General features: G+C 34.0%; 1 protein-coding gene across 1 annotated transcript; it reads left to right on the plus strand.

Annotated features, from left to right (window-relative positions):
- The first annotated feature begins 4,815 nt into the window (after positions 1-4,815).
- On the plus strand, positions 4,816-12,547 carry LOC105797688 (protein transport protein SEC16B homolog). The gene is made up of 14 exons (XM_052633072.1): positions 4,816-4,982; positions 5,165-7,007; positions 7,125-7,442; positions 7,571-7,699; positions 7,814-7,936; positions 8,093-8,260; positions 8,386-8,508; positions 8,642-8,776; positions 9,074-9,201; positions 9,286-9,394; positions 9,466-9,825; positions 10,995-11,138; positions 11,242-11,534; positions 11,722-12,547. The coding sequence occupies exons 2-14, from the start codon at positions 5,319-5,321 to the stop codon at positions 12,218-12,220; spliced, it is 4,218 nt and encodes a 1,405-aa protein (XP_052489032.1). The 5' UTR covers positions 4,816-4,982; positions 5,165-5,318; the 3' UTR covers positions 12,221-12,547.
- Positions 12,548-21,515: the final 8,968 nt, after the last annotated feature.

Raw genomic sequence — 21,515 nt, forward strand, 5'->3', positions numbered from 1 at the left:
ATAGGAGGGAAAAAGGTATGACCATTTCGTTGATGGACGCAGGGTTTGAAAAGTTAGGGCACTGTGTTCATGAAAATCAGACTCGGGTTAGTTTTAATTTGGTAGTGTACAAGTTGAAGGCTAGAAATCTTTCAGTTTCTAAGCATATCGACTCAATTAATTCCTTGCATAGTTCAAGATAGGCCGGTGACGGGCTTTGGCAAAGATGACATTATGGAAATATAAGTCAAGGTGAAGATTTGTTTAGTATGACTCCTATTTCAGTCAAATTTGAGAAATAATCTTTCAATTAAACTCTGTTTATTTGTTTCAATCAAACTCTGATTAGTCTAGATTATTTTATTATTATTTGACCTATAAATTTTGCTTATAAATAGGCTCTTTTACAACCTTAGAAAACACACTCATTAGAGATTAGAACTCATAACACATTTAAGAGAATTTTTTGTTTACGTTTTGAGGGTTCTTTGTTTTTGGGTTTTTGGGGTTTAGTTTTTATCTCCATCTTTTGTACTCTTCGTTCTTTTGCCATTATAGTAAAATTATCTTTGCCCGTGGTTTTTTATCCTCTTTGGAAGGGTTTTTCCACGTCAAATTTGTGTGTTCAATTTCTCAATTTATTTCGCTATTTTTTTACTTGTTGCTTAATTGGGTCGATCCCAACAAAGGTGAATCTTGTTCATATGATGTTGCATATTGTTATACGGTTGAAATTATGGAATGCTTTATACGATTATGTTACATTTTGGCATGCTTGATTGCTTAATGTTTTTATATTACAACTTGGTTATACTAGCACCATTGAGTTTCATTACTCAGCGTGCAAATTGTTTGTTCCATGTGAAAGTTATTGAAGTATTTCTGAATTCTTTTGGCATATCTGCTCAGCATCAAAGGTTTAATGTCTCAATTGGTCACTTTATTTGTAATGTTTCTTTTATGTTCAAATCGAATATGGCATGCACCTAAGTCCCTAGGTGATTCTCTTGTCTAAATGTTTTGGATGACAGTATTTTGAATGTTTTGGTCACTTGATATATGTTGGTTACCTTATGGGTCTCTTGAACACTTTTATGAGGAACTTTCATAAAGGATTATTATGCTGTAGACATGTTTTTACAATTATAAAGTACTTGCCTAGTTATATTTTGATGCATGAGTTGTATGCTATAGAATCTTGAGTTTTAGATTTGTTTCCAAAAGTCAATTATTTGTGTAATGAATTGGTTGGATGTTGGACGTGTTTAAGAGCCTATATGGGATCATTTGCATGCCTTGAAATGTCATTTTTCTACATTTCTGCACTATAGTCACGATACGCCAAGAGCATATCTCGAGACCATATGAGCAAATTCATGCATTTTTGGGCAGAAGTCTTGCGACTTACCATGCAAGTCTTGAGACATAGCCGGTCAGGTCTCGAGATAAAAAAAAACCATCAAAGCAAAAATAATGAAAATTCAAGTTCAAGTCTTGAGACATGGTCCTTATGTCTCAAGACATCCAACTTCGAAGTAAAAATTTGGATACAGGGAAGGCATGTCTCGAGACATGACCTCACTGTCTCAAGACATTGCCATGCATTTTGACCCAGGAATCATAATGTTTTTGACCAATCTTGACTCCAAGCTTTTGTATGTGGGCCCCATTGATGTTATGCTTAATTATTGTCTGAATTGTTTCGGCAACGAATGTGGCATCCTGTATCTGGATCCACCAACTATGACTGAAGTAGGGTGTTACATGCTCCACTTGTCATGTATGCATATGTTTAAAAGGTCCATAGCTAGTGCAGTGTTGCCCACAGATAAAGTTGTAGTCCACGAAGTGGTGGTAGCGAAGCACACTCTAACAAAGTAATAATAACAATATATACAAATTTATAATATTATACAATTACTTTAATAATGATTTAAATATTTTATTAATTAATATTTTGGCACCGATAAACCTTTTTTTATTTTAGGATGGTCTATTTCCTTTCCACACCTGTGTCGTACAACCACCTAAAGCGCTTCACTCTTAGCTAGACGAATGCCCCTTAATAGATTCATAAACCCCTTTTCCAAATCTTGGGATATTCATCTAATCAGGACACAGCTCGGTGAATGGTGGTACCAAGAACTGCAAGAAAAGAGTTTTTCTTTATTCGACAAGCCTGACAGGTTCGTATGGAAATTAACTTTTAATGGAGATTTCACCACGCGTAGTATATATAATCTATTATGGTCTAACTCTCCTAGAAGACCTCTTAAGATATTGGTCTGCTTCTGGAAACTTTGCCATAATTATTTGCCCACAGTTGTGGAACTTCAGAAAAGATGAATAACTGCATCTCCTGCATGTCCAGTTTGTTAGCAGCATAATGAAATTGTGGAATGCAATTTCGCCAGAGCAGTTTTGTTCGGATGCCGATTGTCTCTCCGAATGGTTGATTTCCACCACACAACGCTCCATCAAAAAGTTCAATTCTGGCTTGATACAATTGACCCTACAAGTGACCAAGGGCAAGAATTCTTCACATGCATTCTTGTTGGCTTTTGGACTATATGGAAAGTCCGAAATGAAAAGGTCTTCAACAATGCGCATCCAGATCCTTGCAGAACAGTCATCCGCATCAATAAACTTTCAGCAACCATTCTGGATGCTTTTAACCAACACAAATTTCAACTTCCTCATCCTACTCACGATCCACAGCTGAGAAGTGTTGCTTTCCCCCTTCCTGGAAATTCATATAACAGATGGAAATTCTTCATCGGCATGCATGTCGATAGGTCAACTGGGTTCTATGGTGTAGCTGCAGTGGGTAATGACACAATTGGGAATCAAATTTTACTATGGCATACTTTGGAATGCAGTTCCATACTCCACAGTAGACTATTGTTCCTCCGGCTGCTACTCTTTAAGGATACGAGATCACAATGTGACATCCTGAGAATTGAGAGATAAATCTCGCAAATGGAGTAATATCCTTCTGCAGAAGATGCCTATACACGGGAAGCTCAAGCCTATAGCCCAAGACCTTCAAATCTACTGCAGAACATGAACCTTCAACACCAAACTGGCATATGACCTGTGGCAAAGGCAAGTTAATCAGTTGTCGTCAACAACAGCTGCTAAATATAGGATACATTACTCTTGGCCTTTGTTGTAATCCGTTATTATGTTGTCCATTTGCATTAGTAAATAAAAATATATTAGTAAATAATTAATAATATATCTTTAAATAATTATCAGGTTGATAAGTAAATAAAAATAACTAAAGGCACTTAAATAACTTAATAGAAATATATAAAAAGTTTTAAAATATATATTAAAGAATTATTCACCAATATATTAAAATCTAGAAATAAAAGAATAAGAATATAACCATTAACAATTGTTAAATTAAGCTTTGATGATACGTTTTGATATAACAAACTAAAATGTTTTTGAATAAAAGTTAAAGTTGAACAAAATTGACAAATAATTTCTCAAATGAAGTCTAAGAGATAAAATTTTCAATCTTTACTTTGAACTCTTAGAAATTTTTTGAATCAAATAATAAAATTTTAACTAGTCAAACTATTTTTAAAAACAAATCAGTAAAGCTCCAAGCCAAAATATATTGACACTTTTTGGTCAAGTATTGATAGTTTTCAAAATATCGATGACTATTTTAAAAACATTATTAAATTGACATTTTGTTTTTCACAAATTCAACTAAGTATCGATCCAATATCGAAACTTTTCATATGGTATCGATAAAATTTCTCTGGTATCGATATCTTCAGCTCCAACAGTCACTGAATTCTGTATTTAATGTAAAAATTATCGATACCTATTTAGCCAGTATCAATATTCGTTGTTGCAAGTGAATTAAATGCATTGGTTTTCACATCCCCAACCGTTCTATTCATATATTCAACAACCACAACGGTTGAAAATCAATTAAGGGTATAAATATTAGCTTTCAAAAATCCTACAACAACAAGAGAGATAATTCAAGCCAAAAAGATCAAACAATCAACCTTTGTGCTCAATCTTCATACTTGTAAACATTTGTGAGCTTTTATTGTTATTCTTTCGACTTATGTGAATTCTTGTTTATTAGTATTTAATTGGCAAACAATTCAATCTTGTAAGGATTTTTTCTTAGTTTGCTACTTGTGTTTACTCTTTGAGAGGTTTGTGTCTTAAAGTTTGAATAAAAACCTTAAAAGTTTGTAAGGTTAAACATTGTCCTCAAAGGTTACCAAATTAGTGAATTTGGAAAAATTTTAGTTGTGGAAAGTTAGGGTAGTGGAGTAGGCAATTGGGGTCGGGCCACTATAAATCGAAGCCAATTCACCCCCTATTGGTAATTTCAAGTTAAACTATCGAACTAACAACAATGTTCTCACCTAACCCAATTTTTGTATTTTTAGGTGTAATTTTACTTTTAATCCTTATATTTTTTACACATTTAAAATTTAATTCCTATACCTTTATTTCTAAAATCTAATGTACTCTTTTGATTTAGCGAATTGAACTCCAATTGATAACATCCTCAAAGGACTTATATTAAATTAAATTATATGGCATTTTAAAATTAAAATATTAACATCGAATAACCTTATGATCCTAAATTTAGAGTTGTAAGCTTTATAGTTTCAAATTTAATATTTTTATTTACTTATTTAACTTTTCACGTGTATAATATTGGTCAGGTGATCAAACTTTTTTTTTGAAAAATGCCATATAGAATCCATTTGATGAGATTAAATTTTAAATGCCGGAAGCAATAGAACATATGTTTAATATTTGTTTACAAAAGAAAAATTTTGGTCAATGCAGAACACGTGCAGCCAAAAAGTCCTATTAAAGATCACCTAAGGGAAGAAATCCAGAAAGCAATTCTTTTTACTTTTTAGTTGTTACGGGTTGCGGCAAATCTGTCTGCTACTGCGCCAAATTCCTCTTTCTGTCTCAAATCTTTCTTTCACTCAATTCTATATTCCCAGGTAACTCTCTCCATCTCTTTTCCATTTCCCTTCTATTATATCCCCTCATTGATCTTGTGTGGTGACTTTCATTCAACTCGCAATTCAACATTTTTCCTTTTAAAAAATGAAAAATCTTTATTTGGTTTAGTTAAAAGCGGAATCAAATCCTTTGTCCTTTTTCTTTTCTTTTTATTTTTCAGGGAATAAATGGATTTGGGTTGTTTTAGTTCTTTGTAAGCAGTACTTTGTGTTCATACGATGAAAAGAGTGTTTTAGTTTATAGGAGAGAAGTGGAATTGTTAAAGTGGAGTACTGATAGGAAGAGCTTAGGGTTTTTATTTTCCCTAATTCTAGATGGCTTCTCCTCAATTTGAAGTGGAGGATCAGTTGGATGAGGATTTCTTTGACAAATTGGTCAATGATGACGATGACTTTGATTTTACTGGATCCACCGGTAAGCATGTAGTAGAAGCTGCTGATTTTGAGGAAGTAAAAGGTTTTTCTAATTTGACTATTAGTGAAACAAGTCCTACCGGGGTTGAATCTGGTGGAAAAGATATTGATATTGGTACCGAAGCTGAAAAGGGTGTAGAAGATGCTGCTATTTCGGAATTATTGGCTGCTAATGAGGATAATGTGGCTGCTAAGGAGAGCAGTTCACAGCTACCTAGTAATGTGAAAGAGTGCAGTGTGATGGAGACAGGAGAGGAGGGTGTGTTGGATGGTGGTACCAGTAAGAGTGATGTAGCTTCAGGTATTGGTGTGAAAGAGGTTCAATGGAGCTCGCTTAACTCTGATTCAAATGTTATCAATGCTGGTGGATCTAGGACATTTTCGGAAATATTTAATGATTTGGGGGATAATTCTGAGGACCCTTTTGCTGAAGTGGGGAATAAAGATGATCTGCTGAAGGAATTTAATGGTAGTACAGTTAGTGTACCAGGGAATTCATTTTCTGATTTGGCTTCGTCTAGTCATCCAGAAAATAATGATGTTCAATACTATGGCATGGGGTTAGAACAAAATGTAGATGGGCAGGAATTTAGCAATTATCAGTCCTGGGAAAATCTTTATCCAGGATGGAAATATGATCCAAATACTGCGCAATGGTATCAGGTGGAGGGATACGTGAATACATTTATGAATTCACAGGAGAGCTTTGGTGTGACACATTCAGATAATGGCGATCATTTTTCAGATAGAAAGATGGACGTGCCTTCTTTGCAGAAAACAACTCAGTCTTCTGTGGGAACTTTAGCAGAGGACTTTGGGAATTCAAATACCTCAAACTGGAATCAGATTTCACAAGGCAATGCAGAGTACCCTGCACACATGGTATTTGATCCCCAGTACCCTGGTTGGTACTATGATACAATTGCCCTAGAATGGAAGATGTTGGAGCCTTATACTTCAGCTGTAGATCAGTCAGCAACCATGGATAATGATCAGCAATATCAAAATAAAAATATTGAAAGCTATGAGTTTCAAGCTTTAGGTAGTCAAGACCTTTATATGAATCAGTGTGCATCTGCAAGCAACTACCATCAGCAAAATTCTAATAGTTTCCAAGATTACTCTGTTTCCAAGAACGGAAGAGATTTCTCTTCTGAAACCAAACAATTAGGAAACATTTACAGTCCTGCAGATCATGTAGATAATCATGCAGAGCAAAAAAATGAATTTGACGCTTCTAGATTGGTTGCTCCTTATAAACAGCAAAGTCAGACTTTTCTACATGGTAGTGAGATTTCTAGGTTTCAAAGCTTTATTCCTGCTCAAAGTTATACGCAGTTTAGCAATCAGACAACTGTTCAGCCAGACCAACAGATGCAGTTCATACCTGCTTTCATTGATGCTCAGAAATCAGGAGATCATCCTCAACAGCCACTTCAAATAGGCACCCCATTTTCTTCTTCACCCAATGAGGGAAGGTCTTCTGCTGGGCGCCCTCCACATGCTCTAGTGACTTTTGGATTTGGTGGAAAACTTCTTGTCATGAGAAACAACAGTTTGTCTCACACAACTGCACCGTATGGGAACCAGGTAGCACAAATTATTTTCTTGCTTCATTTGAGGTAGTTCTAGTTTCCTTTTTGTTACAACTCTGTGCCTGGTAATGTAGACATCAAATCACTGCTTTTTTTATTTTATTGGGTGAAGGGCTCTGTAGGAGGTGTGGTCAGTGTACTCAATTTGGTGGAAGTTGTCATGGACAACAGTAATGCTTCTAGCTTTGGGTTTGGTGCCCAAGATTACTTTCAGACATTGTGCCAACACCCTTTACCTGGTCCTTTGGTTGGAGGGAATGTTGGAAATAGAGAGTTGTATAAGTGGATTGATGAAAGGATTGCAAACTGTGAATCTTCAAGCTTGGGCTATAGAGGAGATGTTTTGAGGTTGCTCTTGTCTTTACTGAAAATTTCATGTCAGTACTATGGAAAACTTCGGTCTCCTTTTGGCACTGACCAAACTTCGAAGGTGAATTACTCCTAAATGTTTAATTCCTTTTTTTTCTTGTTACCATGCAACTGTCTCATGGAGACACTACTAGCTTGGACCATCTTTATTTATTTATTCCTTTCTATCCTTTTTTGTTTAACTTTCAGGAGAGTGATTGCCCAGAGTTAGCTATTGCTAAGCGTTTAGGGTCTGTGAAAGGGAAGGGAGTGCAATCAGGCTTGTATAGTGCTGTCGTTCACTGCTTCCAGAACTTGCCTTCGGAAGCACAGATGCAGGTATGGATAGCTTACCCTTTCCGGTTGCTTGTAATTCAAATTTTATATTATTTTCCATACATTTCCCATAAAGAAATTGAGATTTTCTGTGTTTGGCTTCTACTATTGGTTAAGGCTACTGCTCTAGAGGTACAGAGGCTTCTTGTCTCTGGTAGAAAGAAGGAAGCTTTAGAATTTGCTCAGGAAGGTCAATTGTGGGGGCCAGCTCTTGTTATTGCATCTCAGCTTGGTGATCAGGTTATTGTGATCACATTTTACTTATATTTATTGTTCTATTGTATGTATATGTTCAGGATCTACAATGGTTGATCTATTTTTTATTGGCATTGAATAAACCTTCAAGGATTTGAGACTCGGGTTCTGCTTGCTGATAATTGAAATTATGAATGCCAGTTTTATGGTGATACTGTGAAGCTAATGGCACTAAAGCAATTAAAAGCTGGGTCACCATTGCGGACATTATGCCTAGTAGTTGCTGGCCAACCAGCAGATGTGTTTTCCACAGTTTCCCCCAGTAGCAATCTCCCTGGTTATGTAAATACTCCTCACCAGCCTGGACAGGTGAACATAATTTGAGTGCTTGCTGTGAAAATATCATTCTCCTTTTTCTATTTTTGTCTGTAGCTTTCTTGGAGTCTTTGAACCATTTTTTTTCAGCTTGTACAAGTATGTATTGTATGCTGCAGATTGCAGCTAGCATGTTGGATGGATGGGAAGAGAACTTAGCCATCTTAACAGCTAACAGAACAAAAGATGATGAGCTTGTTATTATTCATCTTGGAGATTGCTTGTGGAAGGAGAGGGGTGAGGTAATACAGTTCTTACTGGTTTAAGTCATTCTACCTCTCCCATATCTTGCCCGCTTCTCTTCCTCTCTTTTTTTTGCTCCTTTCTCTTTGTGCACCAAATGATTTCTCTTTGCAACCGAAACCAATTGCACAGGCTGCTGCTGCACACATATGCTATTTAGTTGCTGAAGCCAACTTTGAGCCTTATTCAGATGGTGCTAGACTTTGTCTTATTGGTGCCGATCATTGGAATTGTCCACGAACATATGTTAGCCCTGAGGCAATTCAGGTATCTGAGCATTACTCTTTCTTTTGATATTGGTAGACGCATTTAAATAATGATGCATCCGTAGACCTTTACTTCAGCGCATGCTTTTTACTTATAGCCTTTTCATGTCAGCCACTCTCGTATTGTCTGACATGCAAAAATGTTTTGTACTTTGATCACTTCTCTTGGGTTCTTGTAGAGTAGTTCTTAATTTGGATTTTGACCAGCTATCGGTGTCACATCTAATGTTTCACCTTTCATTTTATCCCTATCTTCCACAGTAGAACTGTTTAACTAGCCTTTTTGATATCTGGGCAGAGGACAGAACTATTCGAGTACTCAAAGACACTTGGAAATTCTCAGTTTCTCCTCCTACCTTTTCAGCCATATAAGCTTATTTATGCTTACATGCTGGCTGAAGTTGGAAAAATGGCTGATTCTTTGAAGTAAGTCTGAGGTGCTTATATTATTTGGTGATGTAACTAAATTAGGTTGAGTCTCTTTTGGTTTTACATGAAATGTCGGTTCAGATACTGTCAAGCCATTTTGAAGTCTTTGAGAACTGGTCGAACAACTGAAGTGGAAACTTGGAAACAAGTAGTGTCATCTCTTGAAGAACGATTAAGGATCCACCAGCAGGTATCTCTTAGTCCTTAGATCTGGTAAATGTTTCTTTCTTTATGGAATTAAGAAGGCAATTTAATGGACAGGGTGGTTACTACACAAATTTGGCTCCAACTAAATTGGTCGGTAAATTGCTCACATTCTTTGATAATACTGCTCATCGTGTTGTTGGAGGCCAACCTCCACCTCTTTCTTCAACATTGCATAGCAGTGTTCATCAAAATGAATTTGCTCATCAGCTGCATGGCTCAGACACATCCAACAGTCAACCTACAATGGTCACGCGATCACTAATATCTTCTCCATCAATGGAATCAATGGCCATGCCATCACTGATGCCTTCTGCATCAATGGAACCCATTAGTCAATGGACTGGTCAGACTGACCTATCAGCAATGCCTAGTAGAAGCATCTCTGAGCCTGTCTTTGGTCAAAGTGACAGAAAGGTAACTGCTTCAATAGCTGTAGATAAAAATTCTTTACACACCCAAACATGCAGAGGAATCCTTTTGCAACTGTTTTTATATGTAATTACTCATGATCCATTTGTCCTCAGTCCATGTGAATCCTTGGAACTGAGATGTGTGCCTGGGTTTTGGGAACTGATTCACAGCAGTGGAAACACCCCTAAAACTTTAGCGTAGGAAAATTTCTAAGAGTGTTGCAATAGTTAGCTCTGAAAGATTTGTTGGGATAAGTTTTATGACAAAAAATTTCTTCTGATGTACTTGAAGTTGATCATGATTTTGTTGGTTTTATGTTTTGCTCATATGACGTAAGATTAGTGTAGTTTGACTGTTACTATAGTTGTGTTTGAAAGATTTTGTGGGATAAGGTATTAGGAGAAGCTAAATATCTTTTTGGCAGCTGGGCTTTGAATTTGGTTGCAAGAAGTTCAATTTAATGATGTTGGTTTCTCTGTTCATATTATGTAAGTCTGTTGTATTTTACCAGTGTGTTGTGGTAGTTAAATTTTGAAAATTTTGGTGGGATACATCTCAAGCTTATGTTACTCAAACTTGGGTGTAAGTGTTGGATATGTGTAGCTGTTAGACATGGGTATGTTTGGTTTTTTTAAAGTTTTTCCGTGTATTTGGTGGGTCATACCCCCTATGCTCATTTGTAAATTTGTGTTAGACATGGATATTTTAAGAAAAATGAAAGAGTAGAAGCAATATAGATCTCAAGAGTCAAAATTTGAAGGCGATATATTCCTTTTTTCTCTGTCATGATGGTTTTAGCTGACAATTATGGAAATAGCGTCTGTGATATAACGTAACGAAATTACTAGAAGCATCATGAACATGGCAAATGCAAATGCCATTTTCTTTTACCCCTTTAAATTTATATGTTATCAAATATAAAAGAGAGAAGATAAGTTATCATTTTCTTTAAAGTGCTCGCCTTTAAAGAAAATGCCATTTTCTTTTTACCCCCTTAAATTTATATGTTATCAAATATAAAAGCGAGAAGATAGGTTATCATTTTCTTTAATGTGCCCTGTAAAGGCGAGTTTGTCCGTCCCCCATTTCCGCACTGCTTTTATTATCTTGTTTGGACAAAGGGTGCAACAAATGGCTGTGGTCTTATGTGTGATTCTTTGTTTTTTGATAAGGTTAATTCTTCCAATGAAGCTAACTCATCTGGAACACAAGAAAAAGCAGCAGTGTCCAGTGGGTCTTCTCGATTTGGCCGTTTTGGTTCACAGCTATTCCAAAAGACTGTTGGTTTGGTCCTAAGATCTCGACCTCATCACCAGGTAATTTGTAGTTAACTGAATTTCTGAAAGTTATTCTTAATACAGGTATCTTTTGTTAATTCAATATTGAGCTTCTACTGCATTCCGTATCTGAACATTGCAGGCTAAACTGGGTGAGAAGAACAAATTTTATTATGATGAAAAGCTCAAAAGATGGGTTGAGGAAGGAGCTGAACCTCCGGCTGAGGAATCAGCTTTGCCACCTCCACCCACTAATGCAGCTTTCCAGAATGGAGTAAATGATCTCAGTGTAAAAGATACACCCAAAATTGAAGGCTTTCACAAAAGTAGTGAAAATAAAAGCTCCATCTCTTCTGAAAGGAGCTCAGGAATTCCTCCAATTCCACCCAGTTCGAACCAGTACTCTGCTCGTGCTCGAATGGGTATCCGCTCAAGGTATTGGAATTTAATTAACTTATTAGGTTGTTATAAGCTCTCAGTATTGTTAAATGCTTATTCTTCTTAGCTTGTAGCTGCCACCATGTTTTCTTGTTACAAATTCTATTGTTAGTTGCTAGTCAATGTTTTAACCAAATTCTTTTTCTCCCTTATCTAATAGCAAACCAATTTGAAATGATTTCAGGTATGTTGATACATTCAACAAGGGCGGAGGCAGCCCTGTAAGTTTATTCCAGTCTCCTGTTCGATCTGCAAAACCTGTGGCTGGTTCAAGTCCCAAGTTTTTCATCCCTTCTACGGTTACCCCTGCTGAAGAGATAGTTCAAAATACTGGGGAAAGCACCCAGGAAGCAGTCATGACCAATGAAAGTCCCGCAACATCTTATCAGCAAGTTTTATCTCCACTATCATCAACATCAACATTAGCACTACCGCCGCCACCACCACCATCATCATCATCATCGAGTATGCAACGGTTTCCTAGCATGGATACTATTGTGCACAAAAGCACTGTAGCAGCGTCAGATGGAAACTCTAGACGTATAGCATCTTGGAGTGGAAGCCTGAGTAATGCATCCAGTCTTTCTACTACTAGGAAGGAAATAAAACCTCTAGAAGGAACCCTAAGTATACCTTACACTGACCCTGATTCTGGGGAAGACCTTCATGAAATCAAGCTTTGAGGTGTGTGAAGGAAAGTTGTAATTATACCCTCATAGCACTCTCATTTTGCCGTGGGGGGAATTAAGGATGGCAGTGGTCTGAGTTGGGTTTTTGGTGAAACCCCTTGATTATCCTGTTTATCATGTGATGTGTAATTTAGGCCAAGAATTGGTCTGAGTGCACTTGGTGTTGCGGCCATTCCCCTCATATGAGAAACCCATTAACGTTGTCCCAAAATGACTTGAGAATTCAGATGCCTGCGTTACTTCTTGTACAAGTAATGGGTCATTCATCATTCACCAAGCGACTCTTCCTCGAATAAATTTGCACTAGTTGCTACTTACTTACCATGCCAACTCATGTTGGAAATAAACTTTTTTTTTTTTTTTCATTTTGGTTTAAGTCTAAACTACTGGTACTAGTATTGTTTTTTAAAAAGAATTTTCTTTTATCAAATTTGAATAATAATAATGGCTTAATAGCATTTATTTATTTTCGGCCTTAGCCCATAGTATGCAAAAAGTCTGGATCAGGGCGAGTCTAATCTTGAAATGAGTCAGTTCGGAGTTGGATTTGAGGAGATCTATGTTGTCCTGAGAAAAATTTTATAAATTTATATTAAAATGTACTCCATTATAATTAATCGTTATATATATAAAGATATATAATATTTTAGATCGATACGATAAAAATATCAAATTGATTTAAAATTTTACATGCATGTTAAGTCCAATATATTAATAAATTTAACAATTGAGTTGTTAAAATATTAATTGTATAGAAAATTGTGAAAATTTTAGATAGATATAAGTGGAATCATAACGAGCAAAAGTTAAGGGAAAATTAGGCACATATGTCGGTTTAAAAATTTTATATTTTTCTGTTGTTTTATTTGCAAATTAGGAAAATAGGTCGATTTTAGAGATAAAAGGTAAAAATGCGCCGTGTAAGATGCACTTTGACGTGACATGGATGAGAGGGGGTGAAAATGCGTCTTACAATGCGTGTTTTTGCCATGTGGCCCTACCTCGTCCTAAAGCCAGAATTTTAGAAAAAAAAGTTTATATAAACCATTGGGACCGGTGGCTAATTGGACAACAATAACATTTTTTTTCTTATATATACCTTGCCTATTTTCAATCTTTTTCATTCAATTCTATTCATCTATTCTCTCAACTCTCTCAATCATTATCATCTTTTTTTTTTCTATTCTAATCTCTCAAAATTCTCTCAAATTCTTCTTCTTTCAATTTTCTATTTTGTAATTTTTGGATTTTATTTGATTTTCATAATTTTAAAATGTCAATGCCTCTCATTCGTTTGGATCACAAACACATTTTTGGCATCCAATTACAAATGGTAAGAAAATATTATTATATTTTTATTTAATTAATATAATTATTAAGTTGTTAATATTATTTTTTAATTTTTATATGTTTATATAATTAGGACGAAGATTAGATTATCAAAACATATATACACAATTTAAGTGTGAGAGCGCCGCATGTTATTGAACAACACTTGGAAGAGCCAGGACTCTTGCATGTGTCTCGTATGTTAAACAGGACTATATTGGAGCCCGCACTTATCAGTGTTTTGTTGGAAAGATGGAGACTCAAGACACACACATTTCATCTTCCGAGTGGTAAGTGTGATTACACTCGAGGATATGACATTACAGCTCAGTTTATCAATTGATGGGTCAGTCGTTATGGAGGTAGTGCGCGTTGGTGATTGGAGCATAATTTGCCATCATGTAACACCCCTAACCCATATCCATCGCCAAAATAGGGTTATAGAGCATTACCGGAGTTTACAAATTAATTGACAGACGTTTCATTCCATCAAGCACTCAAATTTATAACCAATCAAAATCAAAACATTAATGAGCTAACGTTGGCCAATTTAACTTATACATGCCATTTTCACCAGAATCAAATCATCCAAAATTACCGATAGAATCAATGGATAGTGTGATATATCTCCAACAAGCCCCCAACCCAATCGAGCTTTCGATAATTATTTCAATGCATCTAAAAATTATACATATTACCAATAATAATTCAATTCCAATAATAAAACACATATTTATATAATATTCATCACCAAATAATATTCAATTTAATTAAAATTATACAGAATATAGTTCATACAAACTTACCAAGCTAAATTGCGAAATACCAAAATTTAGGGACATTTTGGTAATTTTCTATTTTCCTCAAATTTTCACCCAATCTTGATCTAAATTAATATTTCATTCAATTTATTAATTTAAATAATAAAACAATTCATTTCATGTAATTTAGTCACTTTTGATATTTTTATAAATTTACCTTAAAGTTTCACATTTGTTCAATTTAGTCCCTAAACTTAAAACATGTAAATTAGCTATTTTTAAAATAATATCATATTATCTGAATATTCACATATATTTTCCTCCTCCTCCTCTCCATTCCACATCCTTGGTATATACATAATACCACTATTTACTTGTTTACTCATAACAAGCTGTTCACTTGAGTCATGGTCACTAAATTAATTATATCTTAAGCTATAGAACTCTGAATTGAGATCCGTTAATTTTATTTGAAACTAGACTCACATATAATCTTACCATAAAATTTTAATAATTTTTTGTTCAGCCAATAAGTACAGTTTATTCTTTAAATTCATCCCTGTTCTGCTGTCTTACAGTTTCGACTCTTCTTCACTAAAAATTAATTATCTCCTCGTACAGGATTCGGATGATGTTACCGTTTGTTTCTTTTGAAAATAGACTTATTAAGTATTTAAACATATAAATTTAAGACACTAATTATTTTTCTCCAATTTTTTATGATTTTACAAAGTCAGAACAGGGGAACCCGAAATCATTCTGACCTTGTCTCACAAAATTTATTATATCTCATGATTTACAATTTCATTACTTACACCGTTTCTTCTATGAGAAACTAGACTCAATAAGATTTAATTCAATATTTTTTTATCCTGTAATTCGATTTTTACAATTTATGGTGATTTTCAAAGTTAACCTACAGCTGCTGTCTAAAACTGTTTTAGTGCAAGATGTTGAATACTAAGTTTATAACTCCCTTATTCCCTTTCTCTATAATATTTCCCATCACTTTCACTTATTTTCCTTCACTAATATATCAAGAACATAAGACATTATATAAGAAAACTCTACTATAACATCATTTCCATGCTTTTTCAATAATATCAAACTTAAAAATGTATTGAAATCTTGATGTGCTTACCTTGTTCTATTAGTTTCAAACTTTAACTTGATTTTCTCTCTCCTCCAGCTTCTATTTCTTGAATCTAACTTGATATTTTAGCTCCCCATAGTCTCCTTGTTATCTTTCTCTCTTGATGGATATGAAAATTCTTTTGATTTCTAAGTGAAAATGGTGAGTATTTGGTGAAAGGACCAAATTGTAAAGAAAGCAAAACTTTCTTTCTTTCTCTCTTCTTCTCACGTTGGTGCATTGGAAAAATGGTGGGATGGTGGCTTTTTTTCTTTCTTTCCACATATATATATATGCTAAATAAAATAATAAAATATCATTAAAAAAATAAAATCAAATATTATAAACTAATATTTATTTATTTATCTAAAATATCTCCAACATCATCATTGCCTTCTAGATTTCTCTCTCCTTCTAATTGACTATTTTGCCCTTCATGATCTTTTAAAATTTCATCCTTGAGCCATCACTCAATTTGGTAAAATTACGATTTAGTCCCTCATAATTCTTCACTTATTCAATTTGGTCTTAATTCATCCATTTTCCTTAGTTTCTAAATCATTCCACACTTAAAATATTTACACAGTTAATCCTTCAACTTTTTCATATTTACACTTTAACCCCTCAAATTTTAAATATTTACTCCTGGGCAACAAAACTTTTCTCACTTTTGCGAATTAGTCCTTTCTTGCATTAATATGTCATAATATACTTCCCAATGTTGACATAAATCCAAAATTTTCTTTTTGTCACTTTATTTCCTTATTTTACTATATCCAGGATACCTACTTTCTTACTGTAGTAATTTTTGGGATATTACACATCAACTATTGGGCAAGGTGCCAAACAAGTTTAGTAGGAGTCGGATAGATATGAAATGATTAGAAGATAATTTCTCACATCTCGACAATACTTCTAGTGCGGTTGAAAGAGAACAATTCATTCAAGCATACATACTGAGGTTGATCAGGAGTCTTTTAATGCTAGATAAATCTCGAAATCTGGTACATTTAATGTGACTCCTACAACTAATTGATTTAAAAGAAGTCAAACGACTCATTTGGGGATCAACTATCTTGGCTACATTGTACCAAAAGATATGTTAGGGAACTAAAGCACAGAAAATTAAAATCAATGGTTGTATACTCCTTCTTCAATCATGAACATGATACCGTTTACCATTTTTACCTCCCTAAGTAAACTTCCCTTATCAATTCCCACTCGTAATAAGGTAAGATTCATTTAATAATATAGTTATCATATTATTTTTTCATTGTTATATTTTTTGAATAACATATTATTTGAATAGGTGGAACAATGACGTGAGTCATGTGGGTATACTGAACGAGTGTGAAGATATTTGGTTATTGTTAGATCAACTGTCAGAAGCTGAGGTTAGTTTTTGAATTTTAAAATTATATAATAATTATGTAAGGATTTGAAATTTAATATTAGATACATAATAAAATTTATAATTTTGTACTGCTATTTGAATGAATGTCATACTCTGATATAAGAATTTAAGAATGCATCTCAACCGAATTTTTAACGAATCATAATATCTCTCATGTCAAAGTGTCATTGATGGTTTTTGTAATGGTTAAGATGCATGGATCTGTCGAGTGATGCCCCATTTGAGTTTGTGCAAAATATTTCTGTAATATCCCGAAAATTACTACTGTAATACCTCAAAAATTACTACAGTAAGAAAGTAGGTATCATTGATATAGTAAAATAAGGAAATAAAGTGACAAAAAGAGAAATTTTGAGTTAAGGCAACATTGGGAAGTATAGTATGATATATTAATTCAAGAAATGTTTAAATCGCAAAAGTGAGAAAAGTTTTGTTGATTAAGAGTAAATACTCAAAATTTGAGGGGTAAAGTGTAAATATGAAAAAGTTGAAGGACCAATGGTGCAAATATTTTAAGGGTGGAATAATCTAGAAACTAAGGAAAATGGATGAATTAGGACCAAATTGAAAAGGTGAAGAATTTTGAAGGACTAAATCGTAATTTTACCAAATTAAGTGATGACTCAAGGGTAAAATTTTTAAAGATTATAAACGGCAAAATGGTCAATTAGAAGAGAGAGAAATCTAAAAGACAATGATATGTTGGAGATATTTTAGATTAAATAAATAAATATTAGTTTATTAATATTTTAATTTGATTTTTAAATAATATTTTATTATTTTATTATTATTTTATTTAGTCTATATATAAGAAAAGGAAGATGAAGAATCACCATCCCACCATTTTTCCCATGCACCAACGTGAGAAGAAGAGAGAAAGAAAGAAAGTTTTGCTTTCTTTACAATTTGGTCCTTCCACAAAAAATTCACCATTTTCACCTAGAAATCAAAAGAACTTCCATATCCATCGAGAGAGAAAGATAACAAGGAGACTATGGGGAGATAGAATATCAAGTTAGATTCAAGAAAGAGAAGTTGGAGGAGAGACAAAATCAAGTTAAAGGCTGAAACTAATAGGACAAGGTAAGAACATCAAGATTTCAATATATTTTTAAGTTTGATATTATTGAAAAAGCATAAAAATGATGTTATAGTAGAGTTTTCTTATATAAGGTCTTATGTTCTTGATATATTAGTGAAGGGAAATAAGTGAAAGTGATGAGAAATATTATAGAGAAAGGGAATAAGGGAGTTATAAACTTAGTAATCAACATCTTGCACTAAAACAGTTTTGGACAGCAACAGTAGGTTAACTTTGAAAAATCACCATAAATTGGGGAGATCAAATTAGAGGATGAACAAAAGATGAAATTAAATCTTATTGAGTCTAGTTTCTCATAGAGGAAACGGTGTAAGTAATGGAATTGTAAATCATGAGATATAATAAATTTTGTCAGACAATATCAGAATGAATTCGGGTTCCCCTGTTCTGACTTTGTAAAATCATCAAAAATTTGAGAAAAATAAATGGTAACATCATCTGAATCCCGTACGAGGAGATAATATTTTTTTAGTGAAGAAGGGTCGAAATTGTCAGACAGCAGAACAAGGATAACTTTAAAGAATGAACTGCACTTATTAGCTAAACCATAAATTCTAAAAATTTTATGATAAGAAGATATGTGAGCCTAGTTTCATATAAATTTAGCGGATCTTAATTTAGAGTTCCGTAGCTCAAGATATAAATAATTTAGTGACTATGACTCAAGTAGACAGCTTTGAATGGACATATAAATAAATAGTGAAATTATAGATAACGTTATATACATTAAGGATGTGGAATGGAGAGGAGGAGGAGGAAATATATTAATTTGTAAAATGGCTAATTTGCATGTTTTAGGATCAAGGATTAAATTGAATAAAAGTAAAATTTTAAGGGTAAATTTATAAAATGTCGAACGTGACCAAATTGCATGAAATGAATTTTTTTTATTATTTAAATTAATAAATTGAATGAAATATTAATTTAGATCAAAATTGGGTCGAAATTCGAGGAAAATAGAAAATTACCAAAATGTCCCTGAATTTTGGTATTTCTGCAATTTAGCCTAGTAAGTTCGTATGAACTATATTCTGTATAATTTTAATTAAAGTGAATGTTATTTGGTGATGAATACGATATAAATATGTGTTTTATTATTGGAATTGAATTCTTATTGGTAATATGTATAATTATTAGATGCATTGAAATGATTATCGAAAGCTCGACTGGATTGGAAGCTTGTCGGAGATATATCACACTATCCATTGGTTCTATCAGTAATTTTGGATGATTTGATTCTGGTTATAATGGCATGAATAAGTTAAATTGGCCAACGTTAGCTCATTAATGTTTTGATTTTGATTGGTTATAAATATGAATGCTTGATGAAATGAAACGTTTGTAAATTAATTTGTAAACTCCGATAATGCTTTATAACCCTATTCTAGCAATCGATACGGGTTAGGGGTGTTACAATTTCTCCCTCACCCAGGAGCTCGATGAACTTCACAAGATTGACTTGTATAGGAGAATCGATAAAGATTGGCTTAAATTTCATGCCAAGTATATCTACATCTGGGAATATAGGTACTATTTCATACCTATACGTGAGCCAATTGTCAGACAAGATTTGGTGACATCTTCGGATTACATGACATGGTTTATAGTTCACGGTAAATCATATATATTGCTAAAGGAGGAAAATAGTAGATAAATTCGTCATAAAAGGCAAACATGTCCCTTCACGAGGTTCGATCGGGAGTACATGCATTGAGTTCATCATCATCAGCTCCAACCCCGAAATTTATATCAATGGATGTTCATATTTTTTTGGTGCTTTTACTAACCTCATGTTTTTCACATAAGCACCACATTGTGCACCAGCATACCATGCATCAACACCTTCTCTAGGAATATTTTTTGCACCACCTCCATCCGCATGAGCATATTACACACCATTGTTGTCAACAACACCAATGTATTCGCCATCGCCTGTAATTCCAACATTCTATGCACAAATGGGTTATTTGACACCATATACTTCTTCGTTGATAGTGTCGAAAACACCACTAGAATCATTGTTCTTCGGAGGTGGGTCATCTTCACAACCACTTATTAGTATAACCGACGATATATGTTGACAACCTAGGATGCAAATGCAGTCTAGCACGGAAGAACAATATCAAGGTAAAGATAATGTTGGAGATGAAGATCAAGATCAAGATGGGGGTGGAGATGGAGATGAAGATGATGAGCCAAAACCCCAACCATATCTTCCTCGTACTTGACACCACCGGGTTGTCGCACACATCCGACCCGATAATGGAGATGATTTTCTTATTTAAATTGTTGACATACATTATCATTTAGTTTGTTAACTTTTAATGTGTATTGTATTGAATTTTCACTGCAATAATCTACTTATTCACATTTTATAAAAAAAATTGTTTGTTTGTTTGTTTGTTTTGTATGTTTATAAAAAAAATGACAAAAAATGTATTGTATTGTTACATCAATAATCTACTTATTTACATTTTACCAAAAATGAATAAATTATTTGTATTGTATTTTTACATCAATAATATACTTATTTACATTTTATTAAAAAATAAATAAATTAATTGTTTGTTTTTTGTATGTTTATAAAAAAGAATATTTTTTTTAATTCCATCATCGCCTCAATGTTGTCCCCAAATGTGGACATGTTGTCTTACTATGTCCTAGATTCCTACAATAATTGCATCATATTTCTTAATTGTCAAGAACCTCATCTTCTTTATCACAAATGCCATGGTTTTTCATGGACATCTATTATCATGCATTGAAAACTTTGCTTCATATTTTTCGTTTCACAGTTTTTTAACATGAAAGTTGACCCCATGCTCTATACTATACCGCTTCACTGCAGCAACAATAACATCTTTGGTGAAAGACTCCATTCCAACTTGTAAATTATCGAAATTTCTAGAAGAACTCACATGACCCAGTCTTCTGTGAGGAAGTTTTAGAAATTCTAACTCATATTTAGCATCAAGGTTGACATTAAACATGTGGGGTGGAGATTCATATGCCGTAAAATCTGGACGGGTTCCTCCAGCATTGTCCAAACCTTTATTGTCAAAACCACTCCTTTCTAGTCCAGCAGGAATGACCTTTGGTTCAAAAAATAATGCAATTTTCGAACCATCCAGTCTAGACTCCCGGATTGGATCATTATTGGTTTCAGCTTCCTCTTCGTTATCAATCCCAATTGCAGTTACATATCCAAGGTTGGATGTCCTTTCGTTGGTACAAGCTATAGGGAGAACATCATCTGTTCTCGTCAACCCTATGTTAAAACCAATATTACTTGTGGATTGCCCACCTATGTAACTTGATGGCATACTCACATATGTGTTTCCAGCATAAAACATCGGCGTTCTGAAGTTGAAATCAAAAGCACTCACAAAATTTTGTGCCAAGTTCTTTAAGTTCGGGTTACCAACTAATCCCGACTGTATGCCAAAGTTGAAATCGAGGGTTGAAATCAATAAATAATTTCCCATTGATGATTCTGACATTTCTTGATACGAGCTTTGTAACAATACCGTGAAACCATAGTACAATCGTGT

The sequence above is a fragment of the Gossypium raimondii genome, chromosome 7 (assembly GCF_025698545.1).
Source record: "Gossypium raimondii isolate GPD5lz chromosome 7, ASM2569854v1, whole genome shotgun sequence".
Lineage (NCBI taxonomy): Eukaryota > Viridiplantae > Streptophyta > Magnoliopsida > Malvales > Malvaceae > Gossypium > Gossypium raimondii.

Coding starts and splice junctions, on each gene's coding strand:
- LOC105797688 (XM_052633072.1), top strand. CDS start 5,319: ATGGCTTCTCCTCAATTTGAAGTGGAGGATCAGTTGGATGAGGATTTC. Junction 7,937..8,092: donor CATCTCAGCTTGGTGATCAG/GTTATTGTGATC, acceptor TATGAATGCCAG/TTTTATGGTGATACTGTGAA. Junction 8,777..9,073: donor TTAGCCCTGAGGCAATTCAG/GTATCTGAGCAT, acceptor ATATCTGGGCAG/AGGACAGAACTATTCGAGTA.